Source organism: Panulirus ornatus, chromosome 10 (genome assembly GCF_036320965.1).
Source record: "Panulirus ornatus isolate Po-2019 chromosome 10, ASM3632096v1, whole genome shotgun sequence".
Lineage (NCBI taxonomy): Eukaryota > Metazoa > Arthropoda > Malacostraca > Decapoda > Palinuridae > Panulirus > Panulirus ornatus.
In genome coordinates this window covers 29624229-29636360 of record NC_092233.1, presented here as the reverse complement: position 1 = coordinate 29636360, position 12132 = coordinate 29624229, and the positions used below count along the sequence as shown (strand labels likewise).

The following is a 12132-nucleotide window of genomic DNA, read 5'->3' as shown; positions in this document are numbered from 1 at the left end:
CTCACATATCTGGATCTTACACATAAACTTTGCATTACTGGCATTTGTTTAATTCAAAATTCAAGGGTCAGCTGGCAAACTGCTTTGTTTAGATGTTATTTCTGAAACCAACCATACATGGCACTGCCACTTCACAAGGTACTACTGTTTTCTATATCCACTGTTCCTGTGCTGTTGATTATCCATATAAAAGTGCCTCTTCTTTGTCAGGCATAAGTACCAAGTAATGTTTGACTATCAAAAAAGCACCTCTGGTTACACCATAGTAATTCGTTTTCTGATGGCAGTGCAGATATCTAATGCTGAACATATACAATCTGTGTCACCCTTCTTTTGCTATAGTTGTTTTCTCACCTAATCATATTAGCTCCGATGGAAGCAGGGCCATAGTTCAGTTTCAAGCACAATCTGTGCAAATATTTTGGCTGTTGCACTTATTCATGTTCATTGTTTTTCATTGATTTCTTCCTAAATTTATCAGTTACTGGAAGGCTTCATTTGTTAGTCTGCTGTGGTGTCATATATCTAAGCAACAAATGATTTTTAATACTGTCAGAAAATATTCTCTCAACTTTGTACTGCTTTGAAGCACAAAGAGATCAAGAGATTTTAAAGTCGGACAATGTCAGTAAATATTCTCTCAAACCTTACACTGCTTTTAAGAAGAAACAGATGAAGACCTTTTGAAGAATTTCACACATGAAATTTTAGTGATGTGGCATAAACGAGAATTATATGAATTCAATCTAAAAGTGGCAACTCCACTGTAAATAACAATTCTTGATGGCTCAATTAAGATTCATACCTGGAATGTCTACTATTGCTCAAATAAGTTTTTGTGAATTTGAACCACACCATGGTAAAGATAATTTCGACATGAAAGTTTTCTTTTCAATTCATTTTACTGATGAAAGTAATTATAATCATGTCAACAGTATCACTTATTTAGTGTTGCAACAACTGGTACCTGGCATTCACATAAGTACTGTCCTATATCTAGCCTCTTCCATTACCTCCGAGTGAAACACACACTCTACCCACCTAGAGATGCCTATCCTACATACAGAGCATTAGTCCAGACCTTTACACTGTTCTTTGTATTAAGGCTGAGCATAACATTAAGTACTGACTGCATCTATCATAATTACTACTATTGAGTCATTTTCTATAAAGCCCTTCATGTCTTAGGCAAATGTATATGAGGCATGACCTGACGTCCAAGTCTGAAAATAAAATCTCACAGGACATAAGCTGATTCTTATTAAACAAATTCTCATTTAAGTTTGCTCATTTGGAAAATTGAATTGTTTAATTCCTATTTTACTTTTTCAATTTTCATTATTTCATCATTTCACCTAGGTCTTGTAACATGTTCCACTTCCTGGATATGGGAACAGTGTTTAAAAGACAGACTGAAAATCTCAGACTATCCTGGGACATAAACAATTAATAAATCTTACAACGACTTAACTGATATCTGCAAATATATTCTATGATGTAACACCATCTTGATCCATGGCACTTACCCGTAGCTTTTCATACATGGCCTCCTCTTCTGCCAATGCTGCCCTCCTTGTGAGCTCATCTACAGCTGTGCCATTGTTAGTGTTCGCAGATTCTCCAATACGTCCATTGCTGCTTGCCGTACCAAAGGAAACACTAGTCGAGTTGAGTGCTGACACTGCACTCTTGATGTTCACTTTACTAAAGTTTGTTGGGTTGGTGGGATTCATATTGGATAAGGATTGGTCAGGATACAGGAAGGGGAGGGAGGGTTTTAAGACAGGTTACAAGATTACATTAAAATTGGGTAAGCAGCAGAGATGTGAAGGTAAAAGTTAGGATGTCAGGTTGGAAGACAGATGTATGGTAGTAAGATTTCAAAGTATATAAGGTTAGTTTTTAAATTAGGAGATTATCAGGAAAAGGGGTTAGCATTTAGACAGTCAAGACAATAACAGTGAATTATGTACAACATTGTAAAGTGAACAGTAGCAAAACATAAAATATGAAGTAGTCAAGAGTTAAGAAACAATGCATGATTAATAGCACAAACAGTAGCTTATCAAAACGTCAATACGATGCAAAGGTGTATAATTCCAAGCAAGAGATCAATGCATAACAAAGTGCATATACAGCAACATAAAAGTGTTACCAAACACATGCAAGCAGCAGCAAATTTTCCATTGTCCAAGCAAGGAAGCAGTAAATGCAATTTCAAGCCAATGGGTGAGTAACAGACAAAAGGAATTATCAGCAATAAAACCAGGAGAACCAAAGGAAAAGAAAAAATGTGGTGAATAAGAACAAAAAGTTGCATACAAAAAAGACATGAAAATTATAGAGAATAAAAGAAAATATTTTAGGGATGAAGGAAAGGGATATGGTAAGGAGAAAAAATGAAAATAATATATTTACCAGAAAGAGTATATGAAAATACTACAATTCATAAACAAAAATAAATGAAGAACTAAGTTTATATACATAATCACTCTATACTCATTCCTTATAGCCACATGCACTGAACTCTAAAAAAAAAAAAAAATCTACATTATCCAACATTAAAGTGTGTACCATAAGCTCCTAAATCATTATGAGACCATATTCATTTAAGTGAATCACCACCATCATTTATACACATATATAATGGGACAAAGTCTACAATAATTTTCATTAAACCATCTAACATTAAAATGCCTGAATATGAATGTATCTTTGATTCATAGCACTCTCCCTCATAACAATTTCCTCTCAAGGAATTCACCATCTATCTATAATCATATAAGCCTATCTTTGAAAATTCTATGGATATCTATAAATACAAACAAACTTCATATGTGTGTGTATATATATATATATATATATATATATATATATATATATATATATATATATATATATATATATAAAAAAAACGAGAGGGGAGGATTTCCAGCCACCCGCTTCCTTCCCTTTTAGTCGCCTTCTACGACACGCAGGGAATACTTAAAGATACAACATATAAAAACAGAGAGCATCAAGACATCACCATATCAAACACTAAACATTTGACAGGTTTTCTCATAAGGACCTCACCATAATGTATAAATACATACATTTAAAACTACCAAAAGCATGAATATATATTCACTTTCCCTTTCACACTTGATCGCTGCTATTTGCATCAGCAAGATAGCGCCAGAAACAAACGAAGAAAGGCCACATTCTCTCACATCCATTCTCAAGCTGTCATGTGTAAGCACCAAAATCACAGCTCCCTATCCACATCCAGGCCCCACTGACCTTTCCATGGTTTACCTGGGGATAGGAGATAAAGAATACTGCCCACATATCCCCTCCATGTTATAAAAGGTGACTAAAAGGGGAGGAACTGGGGGACTGGAAATCTTCCCCTTCTGTATTACTTTCCAAAATAAGGAACAGAGCAAGGAATCAGGAAAGGATCTTTTCCCCCCAAGGCTCAGTCACCTGTCCCCGACGCTACCCCATCCATGCAGGAAACGGCAAACATGTATAAAAGATATAAGTATACATAGTTGGTGTTATCAGATTACATCTGCTTAAGATTACCCCAAGAGTGAAAAGTTACCTTTGGTGAGGCTGTACCAATGGCAGTATGTTGTCAAAGAACTTCTCACTTTAAAGGAGGTGACATTTCTATGTTCCTGGAACAAGTGCAGCCTAGGGCTGCAGGAGCCTTTAGAAAAGTCTTGTGTAACACCAAGACTCCTTCAAAGAAATTGATCCTTGAGTAACTATAAATAATTTTTTTTTCAAACATACTTGCCATTTCCAGCATTAACAAGGTAGAATCAAGAACAGATGACTGAGTCTCAGAGGGAAAAATCTTCACTTGCCTTGTATCTCTGCTCCTTCTTTTGGAAAAGTAAAAAAGATGAGAAAGAGTGAAAGGATGTGATCCCTGTGTGATGTGGGTAACAACTAAAGCTTTTTTTTTTTTCCCAAAAGAAGGAACAGAGAAGGGGGCCAGGTGAGGATATTCCATCAAAGGCCCAGTCCTCTGTTCTCAACGCTACCTCGCTAACGCGGGAAATAGCGAATAGTTTGAAAGAAAGAAGATATATATATATATATATATATATATATATATATATATATATATATATATATATATAGATATATATATATATATATATTATCCCTGGGGATAGGGGAGAAAGAATACTTCCCACGTATTCCCTGCGTGTCGTAGAAGGCGACTAAAAGGGGAGGGAGCGGGTGGCTGGAAATCCTCCCCTCTCGTTTTCTTTTTAATTTTCCAAAAGAAGGAACAGAGAAGGGGGCCAGGTGAGGATATTCCCTCTAAGGCCCAGTCCTCTGTTCTTAACGCTACCTCGCTAATGCGGGAAATGGCGAATAGTATGAAAGAAAAAAAGATATATATATATATATATATATATATATATATATATATATATATATATATATATATATATATATATATATATTTCTTTTTCTTTCAAACTATTCGCCATTTCCCACTTAGCAAAGTAGCGTTAAGAACAGAGAACTGGGCCTTTAAGGGAATATCCTCACCTGGCCCCCTTCTCTTGTTCCTTCTTTTGGAAAAATAAAAAAAAATAAGAGGGGAGGATTTTCAGCCCAGCGCTCCCTTCCCTTTTAGTCGCCTTCTACGACATTCAGGGAATACGTGGGAAGCATTCTTTATCCCCTATCCCCAGGGATATATATATATATATATATATATATATATATATATATATATATATATATATATGCTACCTATCTCTCCTTTTTTCACATCTTGGTTACATCCACACACATTTAGGCACCCCACTCTGAGCCTTCGAGGAGGATGAGCACTCCCCGCATGACTCCTTAGGTAGTATGTTTGAGGAAAGGAACCTGGATGTTTTGGCTCTGAGTGAAACGAAGCTCAAGGGTAAAGGGAAAGAGTGGTTTGGGAATGTCTGGGGAGTGAAGTCAGGGGTTAGTGAGAGGACAAGAGCAAGGGAAGGAGTAGCAATACTCCTGAAACAGGAGTTGTGGGAGTAGGTGATAGAATGTAAGAAAGTAAATTCTCGATTAATATGGGTAAAACTGAAAGTTGATGGAGAGAGGTGGGTGATTATTGGTGCATATGCACCTGGGCATGAGAAGAAAGATCATGAGAGGCAAGTGTTTTGGGAGCAGCTGAATGAGTGTGTTAGTGGTTTTGATGCACGAGACCGGGTTATAGTGATGGGTGATTTGAATGCAAAGGTGAGTAATGTGGCAGTTGAGGGAATGATTGGTATACATGGGGTGTTCAGTGTTGTAAATGGAAATGGTGAAGAGCTTGTACATTTATGTGCTGAAAAAGGACTGATGATTGGGAATACCTGGTTTAAAAAGCGAGATATACATAAGTATACTTATGTAAGTAGGAGAGATGGCCAGAGAGTGTTATTGGATTACATGTTAATTGACAGGCATGCGAAAGAGAGACTTTTGGATGTTAATGTGCTGAGAGGTGCAACTGGAGGGATGTCTGATCATTATCTTGTGGAGGCTAAGGTGAAGATTTGTATGGGTTTTCAGAAAAGAAGAGTGAATGTTGGGGTGAAGAGGGTGGTGAGAGTAAGTGAGCTTGGGAAGGAGACCTGTGTGAGGAAGTACCAGGAGAGACTGTGTACAGAATGGAAAAAGGTGAGAACAATGGAAGTAAGGGGAGTGGGGGAGGAATGGGATGTATTTAGGGAATCAGTGATGGATTGCGCAAAAGATGCTTGTGGCATGAGAAGAGTGGGAGGTGGGTTGATTAGAAAGGGTAGTGAGTGGTGGGATGAAGAAGTAAGAGTATTAGTGAAAGAGAAGAGAGAGGCATTTGGACGATTTTTGCAGGGAAAAAATGCAATTGAGTGGGAGATGTATAAAAGAAAGAGACAGGAGGTCAAGAGAAAGGTGCAAGAGGTGAAAAAAAGGGCAAATGAGAGTTGGGGTGAGAGAGTATTATTAAATTTTAGGGAGAATAAAAAGATGTTCTGGAAGGAGGTAAATAAAGTGTGTAAAGACAAGGGAGCAAATGGGAACTTCAGTGAAGGGCGCAAATGGGAAGGTGATAACAAGTAGTGGTGATGTGAGAAGGAGATGGAGTGAGTATTTTGATGGTTTGTTGAATGTGTTTGATGATAGAGTGGCAGATATAGGGTGTTTTGGTCGAGGTGGTGTGCAAAGTGAGAGGGTTAGGGAAAATGATTTGGTAAACAGAGAAGAGGTAGTGAAAGCTTTGCGGAAGATGAAAGCCGGCAAGGCAGCAGGTTTGGATGGTATTGCAGTGGAATTTATTAAAAAAGGGGGTGACTGTATTGTTGACTGGTTGGTAAGGTTATTTAATGTATGTATGACTCATGGTGAGGTGCCTGAGGATTGGCAGAATGCTTGCATAGAGCCATTGTACAAAGGCAAAGGGGATAAGAGTGAGTGATCAAATTACAGAGGTATAAGTTTGTTGAGTATTCCTGGAAAATTATATGGGAGGGTATTGATTGAGAGGGTGAAGGCATGTACAGAGCATCAGATTGGGGAAGAGCAGTGTGGTTTCAGAAGTGGTAGAGGATGTGTGGATCAGGTGTTTGCTTTGAAGAATGTATGTGAGAAATACTTAGAAAAGCAAATGGATTTGTATGTAGCATTTATGGATCTGGAGAAGGCATATGATAGAGTTGATAGAGATGCTCTGTGGAAGGTATTAAGAATATATGGTGTGGGAGGCAAGTTGTTAGAAGCAGTGAAAAGTTTTTATCGAGGATGTAAGGCATGCGTACGTGTAGGAAGAGAGGAAAGTGATTGGTTCTCAGTGAATGTAGGTTTGTGGCAGGGGTGTGTGATGTCTCCATGGTTGTTTAATTTTTTTATGGATGGGGTTGTTAGGGAGGTGAATGCAAGAGTTTTGGAAAGAGGGGCAAGTATGAAGTCTGTTGTGTATGAGAGAGCTTGGGAAGTGGGTCAGTTGTTGTTTGCTGATGATACAGCACTGGTGGCTGATTCATGTGAGAAACTGCAGAAGCTGGTGACTGAGTTTGGTAAAGTGTGTGAAAGAAGAAAGTTAAGAGTAAATGTGAATAAGAGGAAGGTTATTAGGTACAGTAGGGTTGAGGGTCAAGTCAATTGGGAGTTAAGTTGGCATGAGAAGAGTGGGAGGTGGGTTGATTAGAAAGGGTAGTGAGTGGTGGGATGAAGAAGTAAGAGTATTAGTGAAAGAGAAGAGAGAGGCATTTGGACGATTTTTGCAGGGAAAAAATGCAATTGAGTGGGAGATGTATAAAAGAAAGAGACAGGAGGTCAAGAGAAAGGTGCAAGAGGTGAAAAAAAGGGCAAATGAGAGTTGGGGTGAGAGAGTATCATTAAATTTTAGGGAGAATAAAAAGATGTTCTGGAAGGAGGTAAATAAAGTGCGTAAGACAAGGGAGCAAATGGGAACTTCAGTGAAGGGCAAAAATGGGGAGGTGATAACAAGTACTGGTGATGTGAGAAGGAGATGGAGTGAGTATTTTGATGGTTTGTTGAATGTGTTTGATGATAGAGTGGCAGATATAGGGTGTTTTGGTTGAGGTGGTGTGCAAAGTGCGAGGGTTAGGGAAAATGATTTGGTAAACAGAGAAGAGGTAGTGAAAGCTTTGCGGAAGATAAAAGCCGGCAAGGCAGCAGGTTTGGATGGTATTGCAGTGGAATTTATTAAAAAAGGGGGTGACTGTATTGTTGACTGGTTGGTAAGGTTATTTAATGTATGTATGACTCATGGTGAGGTGCCTGAGGATTGGCGGAATGCTTGCATAGTGCCATTGTACAAAGGCAAAGGGGATAAGAATGAGTGCTCAAATTACAGAGGTATAAGTTTGTTGAGTATTCCTAGCAAATTGTATGGGAGGGTATTGATTGAGAGGGTGAAGGCATGTACAGAGCATCAGATTGGGGAAGAGCAGTGTGGTTTCAGAAGTGGTAGAGGATGTGTGGATCAGGTGTTTGCTTTGAAGAATGTATGTGAGAAATACTTAGAAAAGCAAATGGATTTGTATGTAGCATTTATGGATCTGGAGAAGGCATATGATAGAGTTGATAGAGATGCTCTGTGGAAGATATTAAGAAAATATGGTGTGGGAGGCAAGTTGTTAGAAGCAGTGAAAAGTTTTTATCGAGGATGTAAGGCATGTGTACGTGTAGGAAGAGAGGAAAGTGATTGGTTCTCAGTGAATGTAGGTTTGCGGCAGGGGTGTGTGATGTCTCCATGGTTGTTTAATTTGTTTATGGATGGGGTTGTTAGGGAGGTGAATGCAAGAGTTTTGGAAAGAGGGGCAAGGATGAAGTCTGTTGGGGATCAGAGAGCTTGGGAAGTGAGTCAGTTGTTGTTGGCTGATGATACAGCGCTGGTGGCTGATTCATGTGAGAAACTGCAGAAGCTGGTGACTGAGTTTGGTAAAGTGTGTGAAAGAAGAGTGTTAAGAGTAAATGTGAATAAGAGCAAGGTTATTAGGTACAGTAGGGTTGAGGGTCAAGTCAATTGGGAGGTGAGTTTGAATGGAGAAAAACTGGAGGAAGTGAAGTGTTTTAGATATCTGGGAGTGGATCTGGCAGCGGATGGAAACATGGAAGTGGAAGTGGATCATAGGGTGGGGGACGGGGCTAAAATTCTGGGAGCCTTGAAGAATGTGTGGAAGTCGAGAACATTATCTCGGAAAGCAAAAATGGGTATGTTTGAAGGAATAGTGATTCCAACAATGTTGTATGGTTGCGAGGCGTGGACTATGGATAGAGTTGTGCGCAGGAGGATGGATGTGCTGGAAATGAGCTGTTTGAGGACAATGTGTGGTGTGAGGTGGTTTGATCGAGTAAGTAACGTAAGGGTAAGAGAGAATGTGTGGAAATAAAAAGAGCGTGGTTGAGAGAGCAGAAGAGGGTGTTTTGAAATGGTTTGGTCACATGGAGAGAATGAGTGAGGAAAGATTGACCAAGAGGATATATGTGTTGGAGGTGGAGGGAACGAGGAGAAGAGGGAGACCAAATTGGAGGTGGAAAGATGGAGTGAAAAAGATTTTGTGTGATCGGGGCCTGAACATGCAGGAGGGTGAAAGGAGGGCAAGGAATAGAGTGAATTGGAGCGATGTGGTATACCGGGGTTGAGGTGCTGTCAGTGGATTGAATCAAGGCATGTGAAGCGTCTGGGGTAAGCCATGGAAAGTTGTGTAGGTATGTATATTTGCGTGTGTGGACGTATGTATATACATGTGTATGGGGGTGGGTTGGGCCATTTCTTTCGTCTGTTTCCCTGCGCTACCTCGCAAACGCGGGAGACAGCAACAAAGAAAAAAAATATATATATATACATATATATATATATATATATATATATATATATATATATATATATATATATATATATATATATTGGGGAAGAGCAGTGTGGTTTCAGAAGTGGTAGAGGATGTGTGGATTAGGTGTTTGCTTTGAAGAATGTATGTGAGAAATACTTATAAAAGCAAATGGATTTGTATGTAGCATTTATGGATCTGGAGAAGGCATATGATAGAGTTGATAGAGATGCTCTGTGGAAGGTATTAAGAATATATGGTGTGGGAGGCAAGTTGTTAGAAGCAGTAAAAAGTTTTTATCGAGGATGTAAGGCATGCGTACGTGTAGGAAGAGAGGAAAGTGATTGGTTCTCAGTGAATGTAGGTTTGCGGCAGGGGTGTGTGATGTCTCCATGGTTGTTTAATTTGTTTATGGATGGAGTTGTTAGGGAGGTGAATGCAAGAGTTTTGGAAAGAGGGGCAAGTATGAAGTCTGTTGGGGATGAGAGAGCTTGGGAAGTGAGTCAGTTGTTGTTCGCTGATGATACAGCACTGGTGGCTGATTCATGTAAGAAACTGCAGAAGCTGGTGACTGAGTTTGGTAAAGTGTGTGAAAGAAGAAAGTTAAGAGTAAATGTGAATAAGAGCAAGGTTATTAGGTACAGTAGGGTTGAGGGTCAAGTCAATTGGGAGGTGAGTTTGAATGGAGAAAAACTGGAGGAAGTGAAGTGTTTTAGATATCTGGGAGTGGATCTGGCAGCGGATGGAACCATGGAAGCGGAAGTGGATCATAGGGTGGGGGAGGGGGCGAAAATTCTGGGAGCCTTGAAGAATGTGTGGAAGTCGAGAACATTATCTCGGAAAGCAAAAATGGGTATGTTTGAAGGAATAGTGGTTCCAACAATGTTGTATGGTTGAGAGGCGTGGGCTATGGATAGAGTTGTGCGCAGGAGGATGGATGTGCTGGAAATGAGATGTTTGAGGACAATGTGTGGTGTGAGGTGGTTTGATCGAGTAAGTAACGTAAGGGTAAGTGAGATGTGTGGAAATAAAAAGAGCGTGGTTGAGAGAGCAGAAGAGGGTGTTTTGAAATGGTTCGGGCACATGGAGAGAATGAGTGAGGAAAGATTGACCAAGAGAATATGTGTCGGAGGTGGAGGGAACGAGGAGAAGAGGGAGACCAAATTGGAGGTGGAAAGATGGAGTGAAAAAGATTTTGTGTGATCGGGGCCTGAACATGCAGGAGGGTGAAAGGAGGGCAAGGAATAGAGTGAATTGGAGCGATGTGGTATACCGGGGTTGACGTGCTGTCAGTGGATTGAATCAAGGCATGTGAAGCGTCTGGGGTAAACCATGGAAAGCTGTGTAGGTATGTATATTTGCGTGTGTGGACGTATGTATATACATGTGTATGGGGGTGGGTTGGGCCATTTCTTTCATCTGTTTCCTTGCGCTACCTCGCAAACGCGGGAGACAGCGGGAAAAAAAAAAAAAAAAAAATATATATATATATATATATATGTATATATATATATACTCTTACTTCTTCATCCCACCACTCACTACCCTTTCTAATCAACCCACCTCCCACTCTTCTCATGCCACAAGCATCTTTTGCGCAATCCATCACTGATTCCCTAAATACATCCCACTCCTCCCCCACTCCCCTTACTTCCATTGTTCTCACCTTTTTCCATTCTGTACTCAGTCTCTCCTGGTACTTCCTCACACAGGTCTCCTTCTCAAGCTCACTTACTCTCACCACCCTCTTCACCCCAACATTCACTCTTCTTTTCTGAAAACCCATACAAATCTTCACCTTAGCCTCCACAAGATAATGATCAGACATCCCTCCAGTTGCACCTCTCAGCACATTAACATCCAAAAGTCTCTCTTTCGCACGCCTGTCAATTAACACGTAATCCAATAACGCTCTCTGGCCATCTCTCCTACTTACATATATATATATATATATATATATATATATATATATATATATATATATATATATATATATATATATATATATATAAAAGAAGTGGGAGACCAAATTGGAGGTGGAAAGATGGAGTGAAAGAGATTTTGAGTGATCAGGGCCTGAACATGCAAGAGGGTAAAAGACGTGCAAGGAATAGAGTGAATTGGAACGATGTGGTATACCGGGGTCGTCATGCTGTCAGTGGATTGAAACAGGGCACATGAAGCGTCTGGGGTAAACCATGGAAAGTTCTGTGGTGCCTGGATGTGGAAAGGGAGCTGTGGTCTCGGTGCATTATTGCATGACATCTAGAGACTGAGTGTGAATGAATGGGGTGTTTGTTGTCTTTGCCTAGCGCTACCTCGCACACATGAGGAGGGAGGGGGTTGTTATTCTATGTGTGGCGAGGTGGTGATGGTAATGAATAAAGGCAGACAGTATGAATTATGTACATGTATATATATGTAAATGTCTGTGTGTTTATATATATGTGTACATTGAGATGTATAGGTATGTATATTTGCGTGCGTGGACGTGTATGTATATACATGTATATGTGGGTGGGTTGGGCCATTCTTTCGTCTGTTTCCTTGCGCTACCTCGCTAACGCAGGAGACAGCGACAAAACAAAAGAAATAAATAACATAAGATATATATCTTTTTAATTTTCCAAAAGAAGGAACAGAGAACGAGGCCAGGTGAGGATATTCCCTCAGAAGCCCAGTCCTCTGTTCTTAACGCTACCTTGCTAACGCGGGAAATGGCGAATAGTATGAAAGAAAAAAAGAAAGAAATATATACATATTCTTTCTTCCATACTATTCGACATTTCCCGCATTAGCAAGG

The 12132-nt window shown here is 39.7% G+C and overlaps 1 protein-coding gene across 23 annotated transcripts in view; it reads right to left on the bottom strand.

Moving 5' to 3' along the window:
- The window catches only part of lap (phosphatidylinositol-binding clathrin assembly protein lap), an 806852-nt gene that overhangs the window by 347503 nt on the left and 447217 nt on the right, over window positions 1-12132 (bottom strand). For 20 of the 23 annotated variants that reach the window (XM_071665674.1, XM_071665679.1, XM_071665690.1 and 17 more), the window contains one exon: window positions 1527-1704. In XM_071665674.1, coding sequence (XP_071521775.1) covers window positions 1527-1704 — 178 coding nt within the window. The remainder of the gene's footprint in view (window positions 1-1526; window positions 1705-12132) is intronic. The other 3 variants (XM_071665685.1, XM_071665682.1, XM_071665684.1) reach the window with 1 other exon arrangement.